At 39.5% G+C, this 27,018-nt stretch overlaps 1 protein-coding gene across 2 annotated transcripts in view; it reads right to left on the reverse strand.

Annotated features, from left to right (window-relative positions):
- The window catches only part of ROBO1 (roundabout guidance receptor 1), a 578,749-nt gene that overhangs the window by 146,690 nt on the left and 405,041 nt on the right, over nucleotides 1-27,018 (reverse strand). For both annotated transcript variants that reach the window (XM_030204239.1, XM_030204238.1), the window contains exon 7: nucleotides 13,306-13,314. In XM_030204239.1, the coding sequence (XP_030060099.1) occupies nucleotides 13,306-13,314 (9 nt within the window). The remainder of the gene's footprint in view (nucleotides 1-13,305; nucleotides 13,315-27,018) is intronic.

The raw sequence follows: 27,018 nt of genomic DNA on the forward strand, positions 1-27,018 counted from the left end.
GTCCCTGTCCCTCCACATGCCCTGATTCTCTCCTCTCACTTCCCTTCCTTCTGCACTCCCACTCCTGCCCCCCCCCCCCCCCCCCACCTGGTCTCACATCTCTCTCCCTATCTTCCCTCCACTATCCCCTTAGTGCACCATTTGACCCCTCTCTTCCACCCCCCTAAGGTCTAGTATCTCTCCCTCTCTCTTCCCACTCCACTTTGATGTAGCTCTCTCTCTCCCCATGTCCAGCATCTTTCCTCATTTTCCTCTTGGTCCGGCAATCTCTCCATCTGCCCCCACCCCAGTCCTCCAAATGCTGCAGAGAATCATTCGCAGAGGCAGCAGTGAAAGCTGTCTTCCTAGTCGGAGGAGCCTTTCCTTTTTGCACCATGCCTCTCTGATGTAACTTCCTGTGTGCAGGACATGCAGAGGAAAGGCTCTGCCAGTCAGAGAGATGCAGTTTTGCCACTGCCTAAGTCACAATGAGCTGCAGCATTTGGAGGACCAGAGGGATGGCTAGACAGATGCCAGACCCAGGTAAGAGGAGGGGGGTATGGAGAGGAGGGAGGGTGCAACTTCAGACGGCCTTGGTCATTTTGCCAGGCTCACTCAACGGTAGCTTTGCCCCTGCTATTGGGCAAATACCGTGTACTATTCCTTTAACGTTTGGAGAAGAGACGGCTGAGGGGAGACATGATAGAGGCATATAAAATAATGAGTGGAGTTGAACAGGTGGATGTGAAGCGTCTGTTCACGCTTTCCAAAAATACTAGGACTAGGGGGACATGCGATGAAACTACAGTGTGGTAAATTTTTTAAAAATGGGAGAAAATCTTTCTTCACCCGCGTAATTAAACTCTGGAATTCGTTGCCGGAGAACGTGGTGAAGGTGATTAGCTTGGCAGAGTTTAAAAAGGGGTTAGATGGTTTCCTAAAGGACAAGTGCATAAACCACTACTAAATGGATTTGGGAAAAATCCACAATTCCAGGAATAACATGTATAGAATGTTTGTACGTTTGGGAAGCTTGCCAGGTACCCTTGGCCTGGATTGGCCATTGTCGTGGACAGGATACTGGGCTCGATTGACCCTTGGTCTTTTCCCAGTGTGGCATTACTTTTGTACTTATGTACTAACGTATGTTAGCAATTGCAGATAAGATTGAGGTGCTGGATTTTTATAGATATTGTTTGTTGTGATGTTTTGTGTGTTAACTTAAATGAGTGTCATTTCTTGTAAAGCGCTATAAACAAACTTTGGTGTTGAACAGGCAGTATATAAGAACTTTTATAAACATCAGGTATATTGATCGTGCCTGAAAATCACCTTCACTAGATAAATGTATACATTGTGGCTATATATAGACATATATTGCCAGAGTTAACTGTTTAATATAGTGGTAAATGTAAGTGTTTTTTAATATTGAGCTGTATAGTGTTAGCCACTTTGGGTCCTTTTGAGATGAGGGGAGGGGCCTAGGAAGAAATGCAATATAGTAATTCAAAAAAATTAATTTCTAAAAACCACAAGCTCTTATAAACAAATTTTAGAAAATCTCAAATGTCCAACAATTGTACAGATTAACATAATTTCTCAGCAATTAATCCAGTTACTGGACGAGAAATGGAATTTAGGCAACAGAATAACTGATTCTCCTCTTCATTTACACAGGCAAGGGCATATGCATATGCAAACAATATTTCCATGCAAATGGCAGCAAATTTAAAACATCTGTTCATTCTGGCATTTATAAATACTTCCAGCTTTGTCTAAACTGCTCAATTTACACAGCCTTTATGGACATTTCCTCCAGCAGTAAATAAGTGTGTCAAAACACCCAAGCATCTAGGATTCAGGGTAATGGCATTGATCAATGCTGGGTATGCAGATAAGGCTGCATCTGGGGGGAAAAGAACTCTTGATGCCCACCTGTTTACCCTTAAATTTACACTTAATAAATGTAATTTTCCTTACTGTTTCCACTTTTCAAGTTCATTTTTCTATCAGCTGTCTGAAACTAATTATTACCCTTCTGCTCTTACAGCTCCAAAAGAAATGATTTTTTTTTTTAATCAAATATGTAAATACTGACCTGTCAGCTTCTCTCTCTCTCTCCCTCACATGCACACAGACACACAGAGAGCAGAAGCACATTTGATTATTGACCAGGTTGCCTGGGTGGGGGGGCCAAGAAGGGGCCTATTTTGAGGTTATTTTCTAAAGATATATAGACACTTGTAGCATCATAAAATCTGGCAAAACTGCAGCTACAATGCAACCGTGTATATTTACACCAGCTCTGGAGCAGTTGTAAATGCACGTGGCTCAAGTATATAGTGTAGCTGTGTATGTTATAACCTCCACAAGTACAGTACTTTGCAACTCCATTACTTCACCCAAATTCTTCCCTCAAACATACCTGCATCAGTGTTATATATACAAGTCCATACTTACTTGTCATAGAGCATATTTTTATATGTGGGGTAATAAGTTTTGGGCTAGATTCTATATATCGCGCCTTTCTCATGGAAATCAAAGCGTCTTCAAAGCCGCATTGAGCCTGCCAAGAGTGGGAAAGCGCGGGGTACAAATGTAACAAAAAAAAAAGCTTTAATTTAGGCGTGCATTGTAGATTACACCGAGTGCTGCTCCATATGACTAAGTTTAGTTGCGGTCAATTACGCCAACTAAAACCTGGTATAAATCCTGGGCATAAATTAGGTGCAGAGCGGGTGTATTCTATAACAAACATAGATTTTAGAGATGCCCATGACCCACCCATTCCACTCCCATAACTATGTCCGCTTTTCAACTATGCGACTTAGAATTTATGCGCACCACGTTACAGAATCCGCTTAGCAAGTTATGCAAGTAAATCTTAATGTCAATTAGTGCTGATAATTGCTTGTTAACATCCAAATAACGCTGATGAGTGTGGAAATCAAAGCATATTCTATAACAATGGATGTAACTTATTTGGTTATCTAGATTTCCACGCGGAAGATAAGGTACTATATATTGAATCCTGGGGTATATGTGGATAAGATGGTATATACATGCAAAAAATCTTTTACAAGATTATTCCTTTAATATCAAAGTGATACTACTGGCATAGAAACAGCATGTGTATTTTCTGTAGAAAAATGGGCTAAATTATACACACACAATACAGAATGTAATAGCCATCAGTGTATTACTTATCAGGAATGTTTACTACCATTTTGAAAAATTCACCCAAAGCGGTGTTACAGCAAGTATAACCCTGACATACGCAATAAAGAATTACAACTGTAAAATATCCAAACAACATTATACATTATCACATGGTATGCTACACACTAAAATATCATAATAGACAGCAAAGGGGACTAGAAGAGGTGGAACACATAGATTAACACAGCAAAAGGAGTTTAGACTGATGATCAAAGGTGACTAATCGGAGAAAGACACAGGTGAATGCAACCAATCTCAGCTAAAGTACGAATGGTAACAAGTACTGCTGCAAATATGTGCAGCCAATGTTAATCTTTGCATGCATAACTAGCTAGTTAGTTGCCACTTCCATTAAAGACTTGGGGAAACAGCCAGGCTTTCCACTGCTTCCGGAAGTAGAATTAATCGCGTGTTAAACCAAGCCATTCAGAGAGTGCATTCCAGAGTGTGGGGGCATCTCCAGGAAAGGCTCACTGGTAGGTGTCACATCACATGATTTCCTCTGAAGAACATGTGATTAGGGATGCTCCTTGGGTGGACCTTAGAGACCTTGGAAGGAAATGCAACTTAGTTGACACAGGTGGTAGAGGCAGTTCCTGAAGGTTGCTTGATTTGGGTGATCAGTTTAAGTTGAATGCAGCTGTACCCCAAGGTTCAAATGTTCCTGAGCTGTGATTTAAGGAAGAGTTTGTCGGTCCCCCCCCCCCCCCCCCCCCCCCCAATAATCTTAATATCAAGTATGTGACCACTTGTGTTAAGGACCTGCAGGAGCTCTGTTTTTTTTTTTTTTTATATATACAAAATGTATACATCTGGTCTTAAATTATTTGTAATTCCCATGAATCAGGAATAATTACTTAAATTCATCTTGTGGCAATAGCAGTTGGAATACAATACTTCAAATCACTGATAAATACTTAATTCTGGTTGCCAAATCTCAAAAGATATAGTGGAATTAGAAAAGATTCAAAGAAAGGCAACCAAAATGATTAAGAGGATGGAACTCTTCCCATATGAGGAAAGGTTTAAGAGGTTAGGGCTCTTCAGGTTGGAGGAGAGATAGCTGAAGGGGTATATGATAGAGGTTTACAAAATCTTAAGTGGTGTAGAACAGGCAAACGTGAATCAATTCTTTACTTTTTTAGAAAATACTAAGAGGAGGGCCACTCCATGAACTTTGATGGTAATACTTTTAAAACAAATAAAAGAACATATGATTTCATTTAATAGAATAGTTAAGCATTGGAATTTGTTGCTGGAGAATGTGGTAAAAGCAGTTAGCATATTTGGGTTAAAAAAAAAGGGTTGGCAAGCTCCAGGAGAAAAAGTCCATAGACTGCTATTAAGGTAAACATGAGGACAGCCACAACTTATCCTTCAGGTCAGTAGCATGGAATCATTTTGCTCTTTGGGATTCTGCCAGATACATATGACCTAGATTAGCCACTGTTCATATAACAATAATAGTTGAATATGATATTTCAAGTTGCTAATAACATGTTGGCAAAAGTAGAAAATTCTGAATGAGTTTGACCTGTTGGAGGACATATCTCATTCAGAGAAAAACAACGAAAATGGTATGGGGCTTATGCCATAAGACGTATAAGAAGAGACTTGAGGACCTGAATATATATATATATATACCCTAGAGCAGGGGTAGGCAATTCCGGTCCTCGAGAGCCACAGGCAGGTCAGGTTTTCAGGATATCCACAATGAATATGCAGGAGATAGATTTGCAAGCACTGCCTCCATGGTATGCAAATCTATCTCCTGCATATTCATTGTGGATTTCCTGAAAACCTGACCTGCGGCTCTCGAGGACCAGAGTTGCCTACCCCTGCCCTAGAGGAAAGCAGCAATAGGGGTGATATGATACAGATATTTAAACATTTGAAAGGTATTTATAAACAAATCTTTTCCAGAGATGGTGCAGCAAATGGACTAGAGAACATGAATTGAGATTGCAGGGGGGGTCAACTTAAGAGTAACATCAGGAAATACTTTTTCACAAAGAGGGTGGTGGACACCTGGAATGCCCTCCCGATAAAAAAGGAGACTGTTTTGAAATGATCTCCCTGGTAAATGTCAATATTTTTGTAACGTTCTTCAAGGGTATCCCAAGATATGCTATGGCCTCTACATTCCACCTAAAGAGAAATATTTGCAAATCATTCTTTACAAAATGCTGGTTCAAAATCAAGCCTTTGTTTTAACCCATGAGGCCCCTATTTACTAAGAGAGTCTTTTACTAAGTTGGGTTAGGTGCTAATGCTAATGTGAAGAAACAGTGTGTTTTAAGTCTGTAAAATGTATTGGATATTTTCCTGCCTAAATTAATTCTGAAGAGTATTCCTCTAGTTTGGCCAGCAGATGGTACATGTTTATGCTTAAAGCTGTTATAGAGGACTGACTTCTCTTTCTTTTAGATGACACAAAGATAATAGGAATTATCTGTGTGTCATCTAAAAGAAAGAAGTCAGTAGTGATGTAACCAGTTTTTATTTGAAACTTGACTGTTCTGAGCTCTGATTGGCCTGGAGTTTGAAATTACCTGGGAGAAAAGAGAGACAGATCTTTTGTTGAGGCTCTGTGAACAGTTATATATCCTGACCTTCCCAAGTACAGTTTAGACAGTCTACAGATGTTTAGTTACTGTTATAATTGATCCATTTTTCAGTTACCTGTTATTGTTTGTCGATTGCACATTTTTTGTTCATTGTTCCAGTGTGAGAATAAAAACATTTGTTTATTTGTTCTGTCTGCCTGGACTGATAAAGAATCCAGGTGGTTTGTGTGTTGGGTCTATGAATGCTTTCTGGAAACTGTGGGACCACTGGGAGTGTAGTTCCAGTAACCTAGAAATCACTAGGATAATTGGAGACTGGGAGACTAGCCCAGAGGCAGTCGTGACAAAGTCGGTGGAAGAAGGGTGCTAGTGTAGAGCACAAGCAGTAGGAGCAGGCAGACCTGAGCTGTGTTGGAGACAGACCCTCTAAGTGGCCGCGGGGTAACCCCAGGTGGATGGCTAGGCATTTTGTGACAACTCCTAATGCAGCAAAAAGTGGGATGTACTAATGCATTCTGGATTAGTTTTGGGATGTTTGTTTGTTTGGGTTTTTTTTTTTGAGGCGGCCTTGTGAGTGGCTGTTCCTTTGCTAACCAGTTAGTGCATCTATGTTAGTGTACAGATAACAGAAGAGCCCTAATTGCCTACAAAATAGATGGTGGTAAGTGTTCCCGTGGTAATCTTTAAAAAAGGCTGTATGCTAATAGAAATATTAGCACACTAAAATTAATAAAATAAATACAGAGGTTTTTTATGGCCATGGTAAAAATGGCCTTAGTGTATAGGAAAGAGCTAAATAAGGGAGTGCTAAGGTCAATTTTTACTGCAGTGTTGTAAAACACCCCTAAGATCTGTATTAGGTGGTCAACCTGAGAATTAACTTAAGTTAGTGCGGGACTGTGTCAGCAATTGATGTGCTGCCTTAACAGCACACAGTAATCACCTAACATGAAAAGGAATAAGGAATGGATGAGGACTACACCTTATGTGGTAGCTACTGCACATGGTTAATATGGCAGATAAGGCAGAGCAGTTAATGCCACTTCAAAAAATATACTTGTTATTATGCTGTCATTCAGTTAATGCATTGGAAATAAATTTCCTCTTCAATTAAATGACTTGCAAAATGATGAAAATACAAACAGCTAACACAGATGCTTTGCAGTGACTACATATTAATTTTGGTAATTAACTCATGATTACAGCATGGCAACTGCATAACGTTACTGCACTTTAGCAAATAGGGGCCTTAAATTTATAACCTGATATATCCAACATTCTGCCATAATTTACAATAACTTAGAACCAGAATTTGAGGTGATAATAGCCATAATATTATCTTCATATAGAGAAAGTTATATAAAGATTAGTGATGAGACAGGATTAGCTATTGTACACTCTCTCCTGCTATATTATATAGCTGTAATCCCAATCTCATCCTCTCTTGGAGACATTGAGGCATATTTTCAAAGCACGTAGACTTATAAAGTTACGTGGAAGGGCATAATCGAACAGGGACGACCATCTCTAAGGGTGCCCCATCTCTAAGGACTTCCCGGCGAAGGGGCGTATTATCGAAACAAGATGGGCGTCCATCTTTCATTTCGATAATAGGTTGGGGATGCCCAAATCCCAACATTTAGGTCGACCTTAGAGATGGTCATTCCCGGTTTTCAGCGAGAATGGAAACCGAGGCAGCCCATCCCAGGAACGACCAAATCCAAGCCATTTGGTCATGGGCGGAGCCAGCATTTGTAGTGCACTGGTCCCCCTCACATGCCAGGACACCAACCGGGCATCCTAGGGAGAAGTGCAGTGGACTTCACAAATTGCTCCCAGGTGCATAGCTCCCTTACCTTGGGTGCTGAGCCCCCCCAACCACCCCCCTAAACCCCACTCCCCACAACTGTACAACACTACCATAGCCCTAAGGGGTGAAGGGGGCACCTACATGTGGGTACAGTGGGTTTCGGGTGGGTTTTGAAAAGTTCCCATTTACCACCACAAGTGTAACAGGTGGGGGGTGGGGGGGTGGGCCAGGGTCCGCCTGCCTGAAGTGCACTGCACCCACTAAAACTGCTCCACGGACCTGCATACTGCTGTCAGAGAGCTGGGTATGACATTTGAGGCTGGCATAGAGGCTGGCAAAAAAGAAAAAAAAAATTATGTTTTTTTTTTTTTTAGGGTGGTATGGGGTTTGTGACCACTGGGGGAGTAAGGGAAGGTCATCCCTGATTCCCTCCAGTGGACATCTGGTCAGTTCGGGCACCTTTTTGAGGCTTGGTCATGAAAAAAATGGACCAAGTAAAGCCGGCCAAGTGCTCATCAGGGACGCCCTTCTATTTTCCATTATCGGCCGAGGACGTCCATCTGTTAAGCACGCAGCAGTCCTGCCTTCGCTATGCCTCTGACACGCCCCCAGGAACTTTGCTCATCCCCACGATGGAAAGCAGTTGAGGGCACCCAAAATCGGCTTTCGATTATGCCTATTTGAGCGACCCTGAGAGAAGGACGCCCATCTCCCGATTTGTGTCGGAAGATGGGTACCCTTCTCTTTCAAAAATATGCCTGCTAGTAACCTATGGAACTTTGTAAGTCTAAGTGCTTGAAAATGAGCCCCACTGGCTTTTAGACTGTTAGGAGGGAATTGTATACATGGTGCCAAAACTTGGGAATTGGAAATATTCAGCGCTAACATGGAGATTCTATATATGGCTCCTAAAATATCTGCATGGAATTAACCATATTCTATAAGATTTAGGCATAGTGTATAGAATGAGTTTAATTGATACTGAAGTGCCTAAAACTACGTGCGCCCGTTTAAGCCAATAAAAACCTGGTGTAAATCCCTGCATGTAGATTTAGACGCACTGACCCGTATTCTGTAATTATGTGTGGAAATTTTGGAACGCTCACAAAATGCCCATAAACACACCCCATTTAAGCTACGTGCATTTATTTTGAACTGTGTGCTTTGCAATTTAGGTGCAGATCTTTATAGCATACGCTTAGTGATTTCTGTGCATAAATTGTGATAATTGCCAATTAATGCTCATTATTGCTTTTTTAGTGCTGTTAGAAACACTGATTATCTTGTTACACCAATTAAGTTACGCGCATGTCTCTGAGCAGAATCTAGACACCATATATAGAATCCAGGGGTAAGCGCTATTCTATGGTGCCAGCAGAACACGGTAAGCAGGGTATACACAGCAGGGGGCACCAACATTTGGGGGTGCCAGAAACAATGCATGCTGCACTGCATGTCTTTCCCTTCTCTCCACCCCCATCTGGTCTCTCCGTCACCTGCCTCTCTAACTTAAAAATGTTTTTCTTTTTTTTTTTTTTTAAACAGAGTTTAGCCTCCTCGGCATTCTCTCTCTACTGTCACAGTCCACCCAGGCGGAAACAGGAAAGCTGTGCTTCCTCAGGGGTGGGGCGGACTGCACGGCTGAGGGAGAGTGCTGTTTTCTGTGGATGATTGGGATAGTGTTTGTATGGAAGCTTTTCTGTTTCTTCTTGATTTTAATTTTTTTTAACTGTAAACTGCTTTAATTTGCATGTAAGCGGTATAGCAAGTTTGATAAATGATACTACCTGGCAGACTTCTACTGTCAGTGTCCTGGTTATGGATGGATAGATCTGGTTGAGTTGGAGCAGGTTTTGATGGCAACTCCAGTAGTTGAAAATCAAGCCAGTGCCCTGAAAATGGCAAGGACAGCTCAAGACTAAGGGGTATATTTACTAAGGTGCATTAGCGTTTTTAATGTGCCTGTAATTTGAGGCACGTTAAACGGTAATGCGCCTATACATTTCTATGGGCGCATTAGCATTTAATGCATGTACACCATTGTGCCGCTTAGTAAACCTAGCCCAAGTATGTACATGTTGGACAGACTGGATAGACCATGCAGGTCTTTATCTGCTATCATCTACTATGTTACTGTTAGGTGACACCTTCATTTATTAAAGTTCCTGAGTGACTCTGATGGATATAAAACTGGCCTGAGACTGTAATACACAGCTTCTTCTTTCACTCTGTGCTTTACACTTACCCAGCCTTTTCACTTCACTTTGCCTATAAAGACTGCTGTTGGTTTCTTTATAGTGTGCTACTCTAATCCTCTCTCCTCTATCCTTTATGACAGAATTTTGTGAACTGCTCAGATGGCTTCTCAATGGGTAGGATAACAAATGCTTAATAAATACAAAACTTACAGTGAACTTCCTGATCACAAATACTTCCACTTTCACAACCAAATACAGTTGCATGATCATTTATATAAACTTAGCTCCAGGAAAAAAAAAACTATTCTAATATTTGAAATAAATTAAGACATTCAGGGTTTTTTTTTTTTTAACTAAGGCATGCTAGCGTTTTTAGTGCACGCTAAAAATAGGTGCATGCTAAACGCTAGACATACCAATGTATTCCTATGGGTGTCTCTAGCGTTTAGCACGTGCCTATTTTTTAGCGTGCACTAAAAACACTAGCGCGCCTTAGTAAAAGACCCCCTCAATATGGCTGAAGGCTTTCCCTACATCTTGTGATAAGGATCAGAATCAATTTTACCTGAGAGTAAAATGATGTTACAAAACAATCCAGTATTTATCCAAAATAGATCTATATAGCATAAAACCATTTTGATCTTCATATATAATGGTATTTACTTATTTTTTTTAAGTACTATCATTCTTGCCTGAGTAAACTAAGAGTTCTTGACATATGCAATGAGGTTTAGAAGCCAAAAGAAATAAACCCCATCAGCTCCTGGTATCTACCTGCATGATAGAAGATTAATAGTTTGCTTTATTGTTGATTCTAATAGACTCATCTTACTAATCTTTTTGAAAATAACACCGAAGGATGCTAACAACCCCATCTGAGGGAACGAGATCCTATCTGTGTAAAGTAGTATAGTGCATTTGGAATCACTGCACTATTATAGAATTTGTACTTACAAGTTTACCCATTTTATTATAGATTGTATTTGTTGGATTAATCATAACAACTAACTTGGAAAATTCTGCCTGCATACTGAAAACAGAGTTGCATTTATATTTTAGTGGATTCAATCATAATAGTAAATTATAATCCCTTATCTGAAGAAGCAATGACTCCAAAATCTGAATTTGCTTTTCTAGATCCTGCAACTCCTGTTTCCTTTTATTTATTAATTCTCACAGAGGGGGCGAGGTTATAAACATGGGCTGCTGCTAAGATATGATTTTTTGATGTTGTTTTTTTTACTGTTAACCCCATCTATTAGTAATTAGGTCTCACTGCATAAAATAGAACCTGCGCTACAATAAGATGAGTTAGTGGTAAACTAACATGTCTTAACATTAGCCCATGTTGATAATTAAACCCCTGAATAGTTTATAAGCTCTCCTCTCAAATCAATGTTAAGCATCCCAACTGCTTGCTATCAAAGTGAAGCCACTATCATTTTCTTGGAAATAATCTGAAAGTAAACCAGGGCTGAATTCCTAAAGGACAATCATCTACTTTGGTGAAAATTATGGAAACAACAACATGACCAGACATTGTTTTGTTACTTACGTCTGTGGAAGTAATCAGAGGAAGCATGCATTTAGACAACAGAAAATAATCAAATTGTGAATATGAATTATGATGTGGAGAGTAAAAAGAAAATTCTTTTTTGTTGGGTACTGCAACATCCATGGGTCTGACAAATCATAATTTTCTATAACAGAAGAGATTACGCCAGATTTTAGATATTTAAGCTGTATAATTTAACTGCCTATCTAATATTACATCCAGGGGCTGGTTACAGTTTCTTATAACTAGCATGCTCTCTAATTTTATCATTTGAACAGCTAAGTCCCAGAAAAAAAAATCTGACTGTCTGAGAACATATTTATCAAAGTCAAATGAGATATACCTATCTTCACTATTAATTTAACCCTTCTACAAATGGTATTGTTGCATGCAAAGTTTTCCAAGGTGGTTTTGAATGCCTCCATGGCATAAATGCACAGCAGATAAGCCTATTTCAAAGGAGGGTGGAATGAGGGGGCGTAGGATGAAGGTAAAAGGGGATATACTCAACAGTAATCTAAGGAAATACTTCTTTATGGAAAGGATGGGGGATGAGTGAAATGTCTCCCAGCAGAGGTGATGAACACAAAGACTGTATCTGAATTCAAGAAGCACAGGATGAACACAGATCTCTAAGGAAAAGAAAGGATTGTAGAACTTTAGTAGTTGGTATGGATGGGTAGATTTAATGAGCCATATGAGCTTATCTGGCACCATTTTCTATCATACTTGCTTAGCTTCAAGGATTCTCACTAATTCTGGTAGGTATCATTAAGAAAAATCATATCTGCCTGTTTCTTTTCTTTTCCAAATAGGTTTGTCCTCTTAACAGGATAACTAAGGTGTTTCATCTTCACAGAAAAGTAATTTCTAGGTGGAAGCCATCAGAATTCTATAATCTATAGTAGTCTTTTGAAAAACAATTATATCAACAGCCTGATTTTTTAGCCACGCTGGGGAATTCTTATAGCTGAATAATAAGGGTTCTGATGCTTATTGGATCTTACATAATTGTGGTAATACAGATTAGTAAACCTGTCCCTTCATGTTATGATATCTGTGTACAGATTTGATGAGAATTGTCATGGTTCTCTAATATCCCTAGATTAGCAAAGGTGGGTGTGACTGAGGAGAAGGAACTTTCATAAGCTGTAAATGCTAGTAGTTTCATAGATATGACAAAAATTAGAACAATATGAAGGCTTGTAATCATTTTATTTGCATTACTTGTAACATTAATTATCTAAGAACAATTTTCTGTATTTATTTTTAAGCTTTCATTTAACTTCTTAAACCAAACAATTAACAACCCCCCTCCCCAACACACACACACAAAATACACACGCACTAGATAGGGCATTCAATATTAATTTTCCCTCCTGGATCAAATACCAAAGGCAAATATCCATTAGATACACTTACCAATTAATGCATCTTCTATTAGGGTTTATTGTGAATTTATTTATGCAGTGTAAAACAAATGTAGTGTGAGCACAGCAGTATTTACTTTTGATTTTCCTTAAAACAGAAATATAATGGGTTTGACAAGAAGGAAATTTCACAAGTGCAGGTACTGTTATTTTTAAAGAATCTTGGCATTCAAGACAGAGCTACTTCAACAAGAACAGCTAATGGTAGTGAAACCCCCTTTTGTGCCTCTGACGCTTCTGAATGAGCATATTCAGGAAAATAATGAAGTCAGTCACTCAGTATACATGAATATCTGAAGTTATGGCCCACACCATTTCAATATATAAAATGTTAGCAACTCATTACCTTTTTACTTTATTTTGCCAAAATATTACCCATGCATCAGGCAGAAAGTATTCTCTGCTGTCTGTCTTTGCTTCCAATGATAAAGGGAACATGGAAGTTGACTGGTGAAAAGGCATGGAAGGATGTGGATGCAAAGGATGGGAGGAGCTTCAGTCACACTGAGGCGGTGATGAGAAGATGGCGAACAAAAGCTCAACTTACCAGATACAACTAAAAACAAAACAAAAGAAAACATGGAATAAATCAACTTAAACAGAAAACAAAACCAGAAAATGAGTAACAGAATCCTATCTGGCAATTCTGATGGATCTTCAAACAGTAGTAGTGATAGCTTAGTTATAATGTACTACCATAGGCATAAATAAACTTAGAAGATGCTGGTAGATAAGGACCAAGAAGTATGTCTGTTTATTATATGACAGCTGCTCTGCTCTAGATTTGGGAAACTGAAAAAGATATTTCAATTTTTCTTTTAGATAAATACAGTATTTTGACTCAACTTATCAAATGTCTTACTCCTCTTATCTTTAACCCTCCTCTCTCCCCAGAACCCAGTCAGGGGATTTGTTCTTCATCACTGTTCTTTCACTCACCCTGAAGATGTCAGAAAGTAGAGCAGCAAAAAAACAAAAAAAAAATTATATATATATATAAAAGCAGAGTGCACTACAATTTTCATGATATCCCCTCTAAAAAAAAAAAAAAAAAAAAAACCACCACCCTGGAAAGCCATTTTTTTCAAAGAAATTGTCCTATGATATTAAATTGAACTAATATATATATATATATATATATATATATATATATATATATATATATATATATATATATATATAAGAAAAGGCTGTCAATGGGGAAAATGCTGGAACTTCCACATTTCTGGTGATTAATTGGTTGAAATGTGGTCACAAACAGATGGGTGTGACTTACCATTATTGACTCTCTTTTACTTTTTAACATTGTAATGAAATACCTAACAATGGCAAAAAGGTTCAGAAAATATATTTTTTCAATGCATGTATATTTTCTTCTCATAGTGGTGTACGTATATACAACAGTCCTACCAGGGGTGGACTGACCATTCGGGCAACCGGGCAGTGCCTGAGGGCCCAGAGGCTCTGCCTGGATGCCTGCTGCACACTATAGTCCTTCCCAGTCCTACCTTTAAAGGCACGCCGCTGGTGATCCAGTGGCCTTTGCGGGGGGGGGGGGGGAGAACATGTTCTTTCCAGCCTGTTCTGCTGCCGCTATTCCCCCTGCCAGGCACCGCTGTATTTTAAAAATGGCGGTTGAGACTCCCTGCGGAAGTCCTGTGAGACTACCGCGGGAAGTCCCAGCCGCCATTTTGAAAACATAGCGGTGCCGGCAGGTAGGGGAATAGTGGCAGTGCAACAGGCAGGAAAGAACATGCTCCCCTCCCCACCCCCCACTGCAGAGACCAGGGCCCTTCAGGTAGGGCAGCGGGAGTGTCGGCTGCGGTGGTAGGGGGGCAGGTGCGAGGCAGTAGGGGAGTGTCGGGCAGCGGCCAGGTGGGGGGCCCAGACCATTCTCAGTCCACCCAAGTCCTATTATGGTTTTAGCAATACAGCATCCTTACTCACTTTTTGGCTAGGATGAAATTCTTCTTAAATATGTTGGCTACTATTTGTATAAGACTTCAATATACTTTGTAGCTAATTAATGAATAATCTCAATATTTTATTTGCCTAAACAGAAAAAAAAACAAAAGAAAAGAAAAGCAGATGCAGAAGATTTTGTTCTGTAACAGGAATTTTGTTCTGGATAAAAATATGAATCTCCCAGTATGAAATGAAAAGCACATGCATCTGCCTCATATAGAAACATAGAAACATGACGGCAGATAAAGGCCACATGACCCATCCAGTCTGCCCATCCTCTGTAACCCCTAATTCTTCCTGTTCCTAAGCTAGAACACTAGATACTCATAATACTCAATTGCAGTAAAATCAGGGAGCATGATAAGAAATGCTACTGGATGTCTTCTGGACTGTAGGTGTGTCTGAAAAGGAAAGTACTTTAACTTATACATAGTTAAAAAAAACATTCATGTTGACTTGAATTACCTTCTGTAGCCAACATTTATAGGGCAACAGTGTCTTACTCTTCATGTTCATTTCAGTAGGAAACTAAATTTACTGTGGAAAGAAAATGCTTATGAAGATCATTCATACAACCTCTATTTTTATTACATTTAACTTTGTATCTGATACTACGAACTAAATAGCAGATGAAAGATTATATCAAAAGAATGATGAATAAATATAACTACATGTTTTAACAGCTAAATATTCCATTAAATTCAGCTACTACAGCACACACCTTCAACGCTTCCACTGATTTCCTATGACTTACTATGCTATTTCGATGCTTATAAAAGGAGCAATTCTATGGCACAGATGACAGGAGGAATGTCTCCGCAGAAATGGACCAGACAAGGAAACAGTGGTGAAAATCAAATGAAGAGATGAGGCAGCCAAGATGTCCAAATCAGTGCTATCACAAGTTTGTTGGCAAAAGTAGTATAGCTGACCCGACATGGCATTTACTTTGGCATATATTGCCTGCATCAGGGGTCTGCTGTTTTCAGAAGTGGTACATATATATGCCAACATCATGTCCACATCACTTTGGAACTTTCTTCAAACTGAAAGCTCTGCCATTACTGCTAAAACCACATATTGTACACAATCTGAATTATTGACATCCACTAGCTTAGACAGGTAAACCAGAGCCATGCCGTAAACTACCTTATAAGACGCAGCAATTTAAACAAGACTCTTGCTGGAATAGGCAGTCAGTGTGTACGGAGTGGCTCTATCAGATCGCATCCCTCTTAAAATTAACTCCAACAGTATTTGGTATTTAGTATTAGCCAAACTAAAGGGTCCTTTTACTAAGCTGCGATAAATACTAACACGTGCTTACCGGAGGTTAAATAGCACTACTGTAGGTTACACTCAGGGATCCCATGGTAGTTTGGGGATTGGCACACACTTCTTATGCACTTAAAAACAGAATTTATTTTTTAGCACTGGGGGCATGTATGGTGGCAAAGAGTAGGTGCTTAGCACATGAGCCCTTACTGCCTACAAAATACGTGGCAGTAAGAGCTCACACGCTAATGGCCAGGGATAATTGGGAAATCAGAACATAGCTATTAATAGAAAAAACTAGGGCCACTCAGCACATGATAAAGACTCTCACTAGGGATAGCAGTGCTGGCCACTTTTTAGCACTGCTTAGTAAAAAGGCCCCTAAATTACAGTAATCTGAACAAAATGTAACTGCTTTAGATGTTTCAACTCAGAAGAACCAACCTAAAAGGTACAAGAAGATGTTATGTACTCCTTTTCCTACACCACAGTTCCATAGTAAGAAAGGAGTCAAATGATATTTCCAAAGTGGAATCAATATCTTTCCTATTGTAGATCCCACATCAGATCTTACCCTACACAAACCCATTATTCAAAAGAGAGATTTTTTTTCTAAATTAAGTTTAAGAAATTCCAGGTTATTAATATGCAAAAAAAAGAAAAAAAAAATCAAGCATTCATTAACTCATAAGTCACTTTAAGGATGCACCAAACTGAATGATGATCTAAGAAATGTAAAAGACACTCAGATCCTGGAATTACCTGCCCAAAAAAGAACTAGAAAATATATCAAAAAGACAGTAGGGGACAAAGGTGAGCCATTTGGAGCACCCACAGTATGGGTGCCAAGATTCAAATCCATTTAACCCTATAAGAATGATAGAGCAATAAAAAAAATAACCAGCAGCTTCAAACCAACCCTAACACCTCTACCTCATGAAGCCCACCCAATACAAGATCATAATCTATTAACCAAAAACAACAGAGAGATCTAGCTGCATTACAAAAGCTATATCTCCCCTCTACACAATTCTTCTGAGCTCCATTAGGATGACTGCAAGAACAGTCTCTCTTATATGTATGTTTTGGAAGCCCAAAACTGTAGCAGGTAGATCAGCAGCTATAGAGCAATCACCACTTTCACAGGCTTAGCAAGGAAAAAGCTACCCACACAACTCTTACTAATCATCTGACTATCTTTCAAAACATCTGTTAAACCAAGAGGATATAAGGAATCCTGAAAGTTATTTTTCCTTTGTACCTTTTGCAAATGCTGTCAGCTATGGAAGTCCCTTATGCAAAAGCTTATAAAGCAGTTACTCTTACTGTATCTCATCATAAGCTCTATAACCTCTGCCACTGTAACAGGTAGGAAAGTATCCCATAGTTAGTTGTAACAGCACACAACATCCACGCCCTCAAAAAGATGGCTGCCTGATCCAGATCAGGTAAGTCAATATTTCTGGTACTTTGAGGCTGTAGAGGGCAATTTTCTAACAGTGCACTATATAAAGGTGTTTGATTTTCTTTAATTTTTTTGTCTAATAATATATATATATATATATAAACTGCCACTCATTAAAAAATGACTAGCTGCTCCTGGTGATGTGAATGACTCAAACCCACTGACAAAACTTCTGAAGTACTCTTGAAATAGTACAGAAATCCAAATAAAATGCCATCACCTTTTCTACCTACCCTGGGGCACTGAATTGATTTATATCCAGGCGAGCATAAAGCTTCCAATACAGGGTCCTTTCATGCTGTCAACTGTGATTCAGCTACAAAAGTCACCTCAACTTTACTACAAAATCCTGAACATTGGTTTTAATGTAAAATGAGCAAGGGTGTAAATAAAAGCATGGAATAAGAGAAGGTACAGAAGGCTGTGATGATAATGTGTCTGAGGGTGCACTAACGTCCTAGGATGAGAAGCAAATTTCTTAAAATTTTGACTCATCGATGTAATTGCCCCAGTCTGTTACCAACTTATACATCCACAAGAGATGAAAACATGATATCAAGTTAACAAAACACCGGTCCTCCGGGCACAGACTAGTGTCTCTGCCTCCATTCTCAGTTAGGATTAAGTGACATAACTGTGAATAAAAATCATATGTCGTCAACTCACCACCAAATCAAATACAAAAGCCAAAAATGAACTCTTCTCTGCCCTCCTGTATTCTGGTTGAACAAAAGGAGAGACAAAAGGCAGGACCTTTTTACAGCTCACCTATAGGCCTGCAGCTTAATAAAGATGACAACAGATACAATGGGCAGGGGCCCAAGCAGGTACTGGAGACCAGGCTCAAGTCCAACCAAAGTTGCCCATAACTAAAAAATATTTTGCATGCTTGACAATAGTAAGAAAGAACAGCTGAAATTGCTAAAGGAGGCATAAAGTCTATACAAACTAAGTCTATGCTATGCACCAGATTCCGGTTAACTAATGTCTGAAAAGGAGCATCAGTAGCAGGCTACATTTTGTTAAATTGTGGGATATAGAAGAATTTTCTATTTATAGGTCCTGAAACTAAATGCTGGCACAATAAATTTTATTTCAAAGAACCAGAGAAAAACGTTCTAGATTTATCAATGTGCTCTGCTTACCATATTCTCTTCTCTGCCCAGTTGGTTAGAAGTGCTGTGCATTAAATACTCATGTCTCATAGAGCTGCCTACCTAAACGATATGAAGGCAGCCATAATCTCCCTGACATATGTCACAGCCTGAAATCTGAAAACAAGTAACGGCTTTTAAAGTTTATGACTATGTCAAAGGATATGTAGCATTATATTACAGTGCTATAACTGTGGAAGGCATTCATCATGTTTACTACCATTCTTAATACTTATTTTTATTGCAGTACTATACACATAGCAATATACAATATATCCCTACCCAAAGAGCTTATGACCTAACTGGGTTCCTGAGGTATTGGGAAATAAAAGGAGTTGCCCAAGGTCACAAACAGTGTTAGTGGCAACATCAAGATTTGAACTCATCTCCTCTGGTTCTCAGTCTATTGTTCTAGCCACTTTCTCATATTGAAATGGTAATTTAGGTAGGTCTTGTTATCAGTACCAGAGGCAGACATCTTAAAATATTTATCTTCCTTTAAAATTAATATTTGTACAACTCTCCCTTTATTTTCTTTAACCATAATAAAGTGGCAATTTCCGATCAACACTGTATGGCTAAACTACTACCAAAATGAGGAAGAAGTGATGATGTCAGTGGTCAGGAATGGCAGCCTTGAGCTCCCCTTGTATAATTTGCAACCTGGGACAATTTGAACACAGCAAGTGTTAGCTTACCAGATGCAGAATAATACTGTAAGACTTATTTTCATTTAGGAAAGTTTGAGAGAGCCTTTCCTTTGTTGGCAAAGTTGCATTGGCTACCTAAAAGAGCAAGGACAACATTTGAAGTGGCATTCCTTGTTTATAAGTCTCTATATGGCCTGGCCTGTGAGAAACTGAAGTATAGTTTGGATATTCCAAGATTTTTTACATCTATTTGGCTGACTCATTGTATAAAACTTAATTACCCATCAATGATAAATATTCATTGTAAACATCCCACAGAGCTTACTTTTGCCTATCAGGGTGCATCAATTAGGATTCAGCTACCTCTTCAAATAAGGCAAATTGATTCAAATTCTCTGTTCAGGAAGGCCTTGAAAACTCATCTATTTGATGCTGAAACCTGTTGATTTTGTTTACTGAATTGTATGAACTCTCAATTGTTATTCTCCTTGACTAGAGGACTTCTTTATGTCATCCACATTGGACCTTTGGGTAATCACAGAATAAAAGAACCAAAATGGAACAGAATGGAAAAACATTAAGACTTGAGCAGCACAACAGGACATTTTCAGAATACTAGCAGCACAATAAAGTGAGCACAGGCACAGCATTTATTAAAATGGCGGATCTGGAGCCCAAAGCAGATGAGGCACTAGCTCTGATGTGGACATGCAACTATAGAGTGAACAGACTGCTAAAACTCATCAGTGGTTATTGGAAATCAAAACAGAACTCCATATGATCCGACAAGACATCTGAGGGGCAGTAGAGGATCAAAAAAAAAAAAAGAACTTAACGCTCTGGGGGAGCAACAATATGAGCTGGAAAACCATGTGGCCCAATATGAGAAGGATATTGAGGATCTCCATCCCTCCATTTAGTCCACCAACACTGATACCTATGTGTTATGAGAAACAGTGGAAAATCTAGAAAACAGATTGAGGCATCATAATTAGAGGAGTCTCGGAATAACAATATGAAGTCACAATATGAAGAGTGCACAAAGGCAGTTAAATAACTAGCACTCCATGTGCTAGGGGATACTCATGATATAGAAGTGGTGGCTGATGCTATAAAATCAACAGGGCCCATAGAGCTGTTGGTCCCAAATGAGAAAATTAACCTAAGGATATCAAAGTGTATTAAAAGAAAGCAGCAGCAAGAAAAATGGGGCAGATTACCTGGAAGGATATTCGAGTACAGATATATCAGAATATATTGACTCTTATACTTCATAGGTGCAAAGACCTCTAAAGTGCTATGTCATTTCTGTGCATGTAGAATATCAAATACAAATAGGAATACCCTTTTGCCCTGATTTTTACCGTCTATGGTAATACCAGGAGAGCACATGCCTCAGATGGAGCTTGGTGACAACTAGTGCAATTAAAAGTCCTGAACCTTCAGGAAGAAGGCAAGGGACAGTTGAACAAGCAGCCCACAATACCTTCTAAAGCTTGCTGGCACAGACAGGGTGGAGCAGCAAGGTTAGCGAGACACTCTGACCAAAATAAAAAAGAAATCAAAACAGATCTTAACATGGGCGCTCAAAAGGGATGAGACACTGCCTTCTAGGCCTTTAGCCTACTGCTGACAACCTGTTTTCTGTGTAACTACTGGAGCGTAAACTCTTAGACAAGGCCTGCTGGTAAGGGTGCTAACAGGTTGTCACATGTATACTGAACTGAGCTCCATTGTTCTGCTATTCTGTCAAATGGACTGTCCCTCCTCATGCACAAGGAGAGGAGTAGAGTGCAATGGACTGGGAGAGGGATGGGGTGGGGGACAGAAGGATGTTTCAATTAGAAACATAGTAGCTCAATAGAAAGAGTTGAGTGTTTTACTTCATTATTGTTACTGGAGACTAGAATGGTACTTTAGGTATAGCTCAACACCACCAGTGCAAACGCATAAACAATGTTACAGTAATCAAGGAGAGACGTAAAAAAAAATGAGAGAATAAGAGCATGGAAATAACTGTGGTCAAAAAGATGGAGTACAACCAAAATAGTTTGCATATAGGTACTTTCTTTTTCCCTAGTGGATTCACAGTCTAAGTTTTGGTACTCAATGAAAGGGTAAATTTTTATTTATTTATTTTTTATTTTTGTTACATTTGTTCCCCGCACTTTCCCACTCATAGCAGGTTCAATGCGGCTTACATATTATATACAGGTACTTATTTGTACCTGGGGCAATGGAGGGTTAAGTGACTTACCCAGAGTCACAAGGAGCTGCCTGTGCCTGCAGTGGGAATCGAACCCAGTTCCCCAGGACCAAAGTCCACCACGCAAACCACTAGGCCACTCCTAAATGACTTGCCCATACAAACTTTAGAAACTGATTGCAATTATCTGTTGTTTCAGTGTTTGCTTAGTGAAGTGATTCCCAAACCTGGTCCTGGAGGCACCCCATGCAGTCAACTTTTCAGGATATCCACAATGAATATTCATGAGAGATTTGCATGCAGTGAAGGCAATGCATGCAAATCTCTCTCTTAAATATTCATTGTGGATATTCTGAAAACCTGACTGGCTGGGGCGCCTCCAGGACCAGGTTTGGGAATCACTGGCTTAGTGACAATTAGGGGCCTTTTTACTAAGTTGCATTAGGTGCTAACGAGTGCTTAGCACAGCTTAAAGTGGTGTACTGCGGGATACGCTCAGGCGCCTTGTGGTAACTGCCAAATGTACACATGCTAAAAATGTTTCGCTTTTTTCTTGAGTGGGCGTGTCTGGGGGAGGGGGGAGTGGACATTCCTGCGCTAACCAGTTAGTTAACATTACTGTGCGCTAACTGGTTAATGCACGGATATCGCATGGGCACTTAATGCCTACAAAATGGGTGGTGGTAAGTGAACATATGGTAATTTTACAAAATGGCTTATGCTAATGACTGCGGTAAAAATGGCTTTAGCTCGTGGGAAAGATACGCACAAGGTCGCACTAAAGTCACTTTTTACCGCAGCTTAGTAAAAGGATCCATTAGAGTTTGGCTTTATATAAAAAATATTAAGCAGGCTGCCATTATGATGACAATTAGGGGGTCCTTTCATTGCAGTTTAATTTAGAATGTAAAACATTATGAACAGTTTGGCTCTTCAGGCAATCACAAAAGGCTCCCTCCTACTTTCCAACTAATCTATACAGAAAAGATCTTCCCTGAATCAGAGAGTCAGTCAATAAAAGTCATCTCCGTGTCATGCAGCGGAACATTAGGTGAACTTTCATTAAACTGTTCATCTGTAATCCCAAGGAAAAAAAACCACCATTAGACTGTGAAAGCACGTGATGGCTTTGTCTCAGTTTTGCTAATAGAATTCATTTTTAGTATAGTGCTTCTGTGTAATTATTATACATAATTAACTCTTGCTAATGGTAGTTTATGAAAAAATTATGCAATATACCAACACTGAAAGATCCTTTTATTAGTAGTGTGAAAGGGATTTGCTGCACCCTACTTTTGCTTATTTCATCTAGAATGTTGCCAAATAGTAATTTAAAGAATAACTATATACTTAAGAGTTGAATGCTATATTGATTGCAACCAAATTCTGTCCAAAAAGTTTTAAAAAATCAGTATTTTGTAGACATGAAGGTTCAAATCTAGATCTTTATCCTTTTCCAGTTCCCTTTTGGTTAATAAATTGGTTTTGTACACAGTTCATAAAGTTAATCACAGAAATGTACACCCCATTGCTTTTTGCCTTGGTGTAGTTAAGACGCACAGTGTATTTTTTCACTGGCACTTTGTTTTTTCAAATAATTTATCAGGGAAGAGATTAAGGAATACGCTCCCTCCCCCTGTACCTCCAGTTTTCAGCTCTGCCAGTCATCTGTCAGTGAGATGAACTGGAGAAGGGGAATGGGCGGATAATTACAGGGTAACAGTGACAGCAAACGGCACATAGGATGTTTCACAAGCTACTGGATCCTGTTTCTTGATAGTCAGTTGCATTTTTTCCTTCAGCATGGCACACTGGCATGCTTATTTCTTTAAAAATAAGTATTTTGACAAAGTATAGCTCCATAGACCTTGTGTTATATACAATTAACTCAATCTAGTATACACAGTGAGGTGGTGCATCTTGTCATGGATCCTGCAACTAAGGGTTCCTTGCAATGTGGGTTCATGTTGGCTCTGAAAGCAAAGGCTGTGAGTGCCTATCTGCCAAAATCAGAAAATCAAATCACTGCCCAGGGAAAGTAGCTTCACAAGTGTGTAATAACAGGACATCATATTTTTTTTACAAGCTAGTATTATACCCTCATCTCATAAGAATGAAAGCCATTTCAGCTGCTGTGGCTCCATGGGGACTCTAACAAGGGGAGGGATACATACACTATACCAAAACGGATCTGGTTTTATAGAGCAGGCTGCAAACAAACTACCCTCCCTCATTCTATACAGTGCAACAAAAGTTAGGCAACAAACTTCCACACTACAATGGCAGCAATGCACCATAATGGGAGTAAAAACAGCAGATATGAGGGTAAGTGCCCTCAGGTGCTATTCTATAAGTTGGCACCTAGTATGTTCTAGTATGGAACTGCAACGGGGATATTTGACACGTGAGGAGTATGGGTAGACCATTGCCATTTCACCAGACCACACATGTCACGTTTAGGGACACACATTTACACCTGCTATTGACATAGCGTTGTGTGTGCACCTAAACGTTGGTGTGACTACCATCTTTCGCTAGTATTCTATTATGGATTGGGTGCACAAATTTGCTATTATAGACTACTAGCTTAGTGCTCAAATATTTGTCACCTAACGTTTAGAATTGTCTTCTACAAACCAAGATTGACAGGACAGAGGATGTTGTTATCTTTAACAAAACACACAAAAAAAGAAAAGCTTTAGAGAGTCGCATAAGTGACAGGTAGTAACAATGTAGAGTGGGGAACAGCAGGCAGATGAGCAGTAGATTCAAACTGAAACAGTTTTTTTATTCAAGCAGCTTATAAGCAGGACTCAAAATGAGTTATGTTTCTTCGGCACAACAGGAGTCCATAGAACACAATGGAATGCTCTAAAATTGAGGAGAACGACTTAATACAGTACACTCCACTTAAGTGCACATCAGATAAGCACACACTTCACTTATTACAGTCCCAAATGTTCTCCGTCATTCTAATGTAAATTTAGTCCAATTTAGCACGCTGGCAATTAGTGCACACTCTGGTTAAGTGCAATGCCTTGATCAGCTCTTTTTACAACATCACTCCATTTAAGTGCAATTTCCCTCATTCACTTCCGGCCCCATTATAAAAAGAGAAAACCCCCTTCCTTCCTCCGGGGCTACCTTACAGCCCTGGCAGTCCAGTGGTCAGCTGGGCAAGAGCGATCCTCTTACGCTCCTGCCCATACAGTCTCCTTAGTGAAACCAGCTGCCATGAGTTCCCACAGCAATCTTGTGAGGTTGACCACTGGACAACCAGAGCTGTAACACAGGCCCATGTAAGGGGCATATGGTGGCTCTAGAGTGGGGGGTTCTCTTTGTGGGAAATTCTGTTTGGGGCAGGAGCCAGCAGGCCATGTATACACTTAAATGCTCCAGATAAGTGCAAGTGAATTTTCAGCCCGGACCTCTTGTACTGTACTAGTAATTGTCATTATAGACTAGTAGCTTAGTGCTCAGATATGTCACCTAACTTTCAGAATTGTCCTCTAATGTAATAGCATTTCCAACATATAGCATAGTGTTCTTTATATTCTAGCATACTGCTATATATCTGAAATGGGAGGAAGAAGGCTGGAAAGAAAGGATAAAACATAGAACAAACAAAGCTCAATTGCATAGTGTAGATGCAGACGATATAAAATATGTTAGAAGTTTTCACCAGAGATCTACAGGAGACAATATCTAGGAGCCTTAGTTTAGGTGTTGCAATGCTGCACAGTAGGAGCCTACAACATCACCCTGTATTTGTTCACACCAGAGCCTGCAAAGGCCTCTCCGGTACTATGTAAGCCACATTGAGCCTACAAATAGGTGGAAAATGTGGGATACAAATGTAACAAATAAATAAAATAAATATTGGAATTTGGGTTCATTGACATTCCTAAAATTTAGGTGCCCTCAATTATGCCAGCCATAGATTTAGGGTAATGCAGGCACCTAAATGTGTTAAGGGTGTTACAGTATTCCGTAAGTTGTGGAGGAATAGCCTAAATGGTTAGTCCAGTGAGCTGAAAATCTGGAGAACTGGGTTCAATTCCCACTGCAGCTCCTTGTGACCCTGTGCAAGTCACTTACCCTCCATTGCTCGAGGTACACAAAAAGATTGTGAGCTCACTAGGGACAGAGAAAGTACCAGTGTATAATAAATATAAACCACTTTTGATTGTACCACAGAAAGGCAGTATATCAAATCCATCACCCTTAAGTGACAACATCATTCATCTCCTAAGTGCCACCCATGTGAATTTCCCCTATACTACTTATGCACACCCTTAAAGAATGGCGCTTAGCCAATTTATTCTCACTTAAGCGCGCTTGTGTACACTTACCCACAATAGTGCTGATATTCTATACATTTATGGGTGAAGTGGCAGATAAATATGGGCACCCAGTTATAGAATTGTCCTTTTACTCCATTTGTAAGTATTACCCAGTCTTTGTGAGTACACAATTTCAGTAACTTCTTAAAGCCTGATGTACCATGTTAGGTACCATGCTGGGAGTGGAGGAGTGGCCTAGTGATTAGAGCACCAGTCTTGAAATCCAGAGGTGGCTGGTTCAAATCCCACTGCTGCTCCTTGTGATCTTGGGCAAGTCACTTAACCCTCCATTGCCTCAGGTACAAAGTTAGATTGTGAGCCCTCCTGGGACAGAGAAATATCCAGTGTGCCTGAATGTAACTCACCTTGAGCTACTACTGATAAAGGTGTGAGCAAAATCCAATAAATAAATAAATAAATAAATAAATAAAAATAAATAGGTAGTCCAGTTCTGGGAAACATCGCTCTTCAGACCATTCCCCATCAAATGTATTAAACAGCAGCAGAGAATAATGCCAAACTAGACTTTCCTCACCTCAAGAGGCTAGTAAGTTCTATATCTGTAACTGTTCCTGTTAAATATGCAAATAATTTCTCTAGTACAGCTGCTGTAGAAGCAGACATGCTACAGATAAAATTTCTGCTTTTATGTCTGCCTACATGTTTGCAGTATCAGTTTCCTAGATACCTTTAAACACTTACATCTGGTCATATAGCTTGTTCCTCACCACAGAGAAGAAAAATTGAGGAAAAGTTTAGAGGAAACATGAGAAAATATCATTCAGGGAGAGGGTGGCAGATGACTGGAATTAGCATATCACAGTGCTTCACAAATCTGTCTTTTTGATCATGCAGCAAGTTAGGTTTTTAGGACAGCTATTGTAAATATGTACAAGATAAATTGGCAAACATTTAAGACCTAGCATTTGCAAATTACTACAAAGCTTGGTGATAAAAATATGGGAGGGGCCTAGATGTTAGATTATAGATGACTTGTCAGGTGACCAGGACTGAAACTTCCAATCAGTAGAAGAGCTGGAATCCAGTACTATAACAGAATTTAAACATGTCTGGGATAGACTGGTGGAATGAACAAGATTGAGGATACCGAGACTGGTGGAGGGGGAGGATGGGTGTTGGTTTAAGTATAGAAATTTGGATTCTCGCTTATACAATATTGGAGAGACCTGTTGTGGTGGGGG

This window comes from Microcaecilia unicolor, chromosome 5, assembly GCF_901765095.1.
Source record: "Microcaecilia unicolor chromosome 5, aMicUni1.1, whole genome shotgun sequence".
NCBI classification, from domain to species: domain Eukaryota; kingdom Metazoa; phylum Chordata; class Amphibia; order Gymnophiona; family Siphonopidae; genus Microcaecilia; species Microcaecilia unicolor.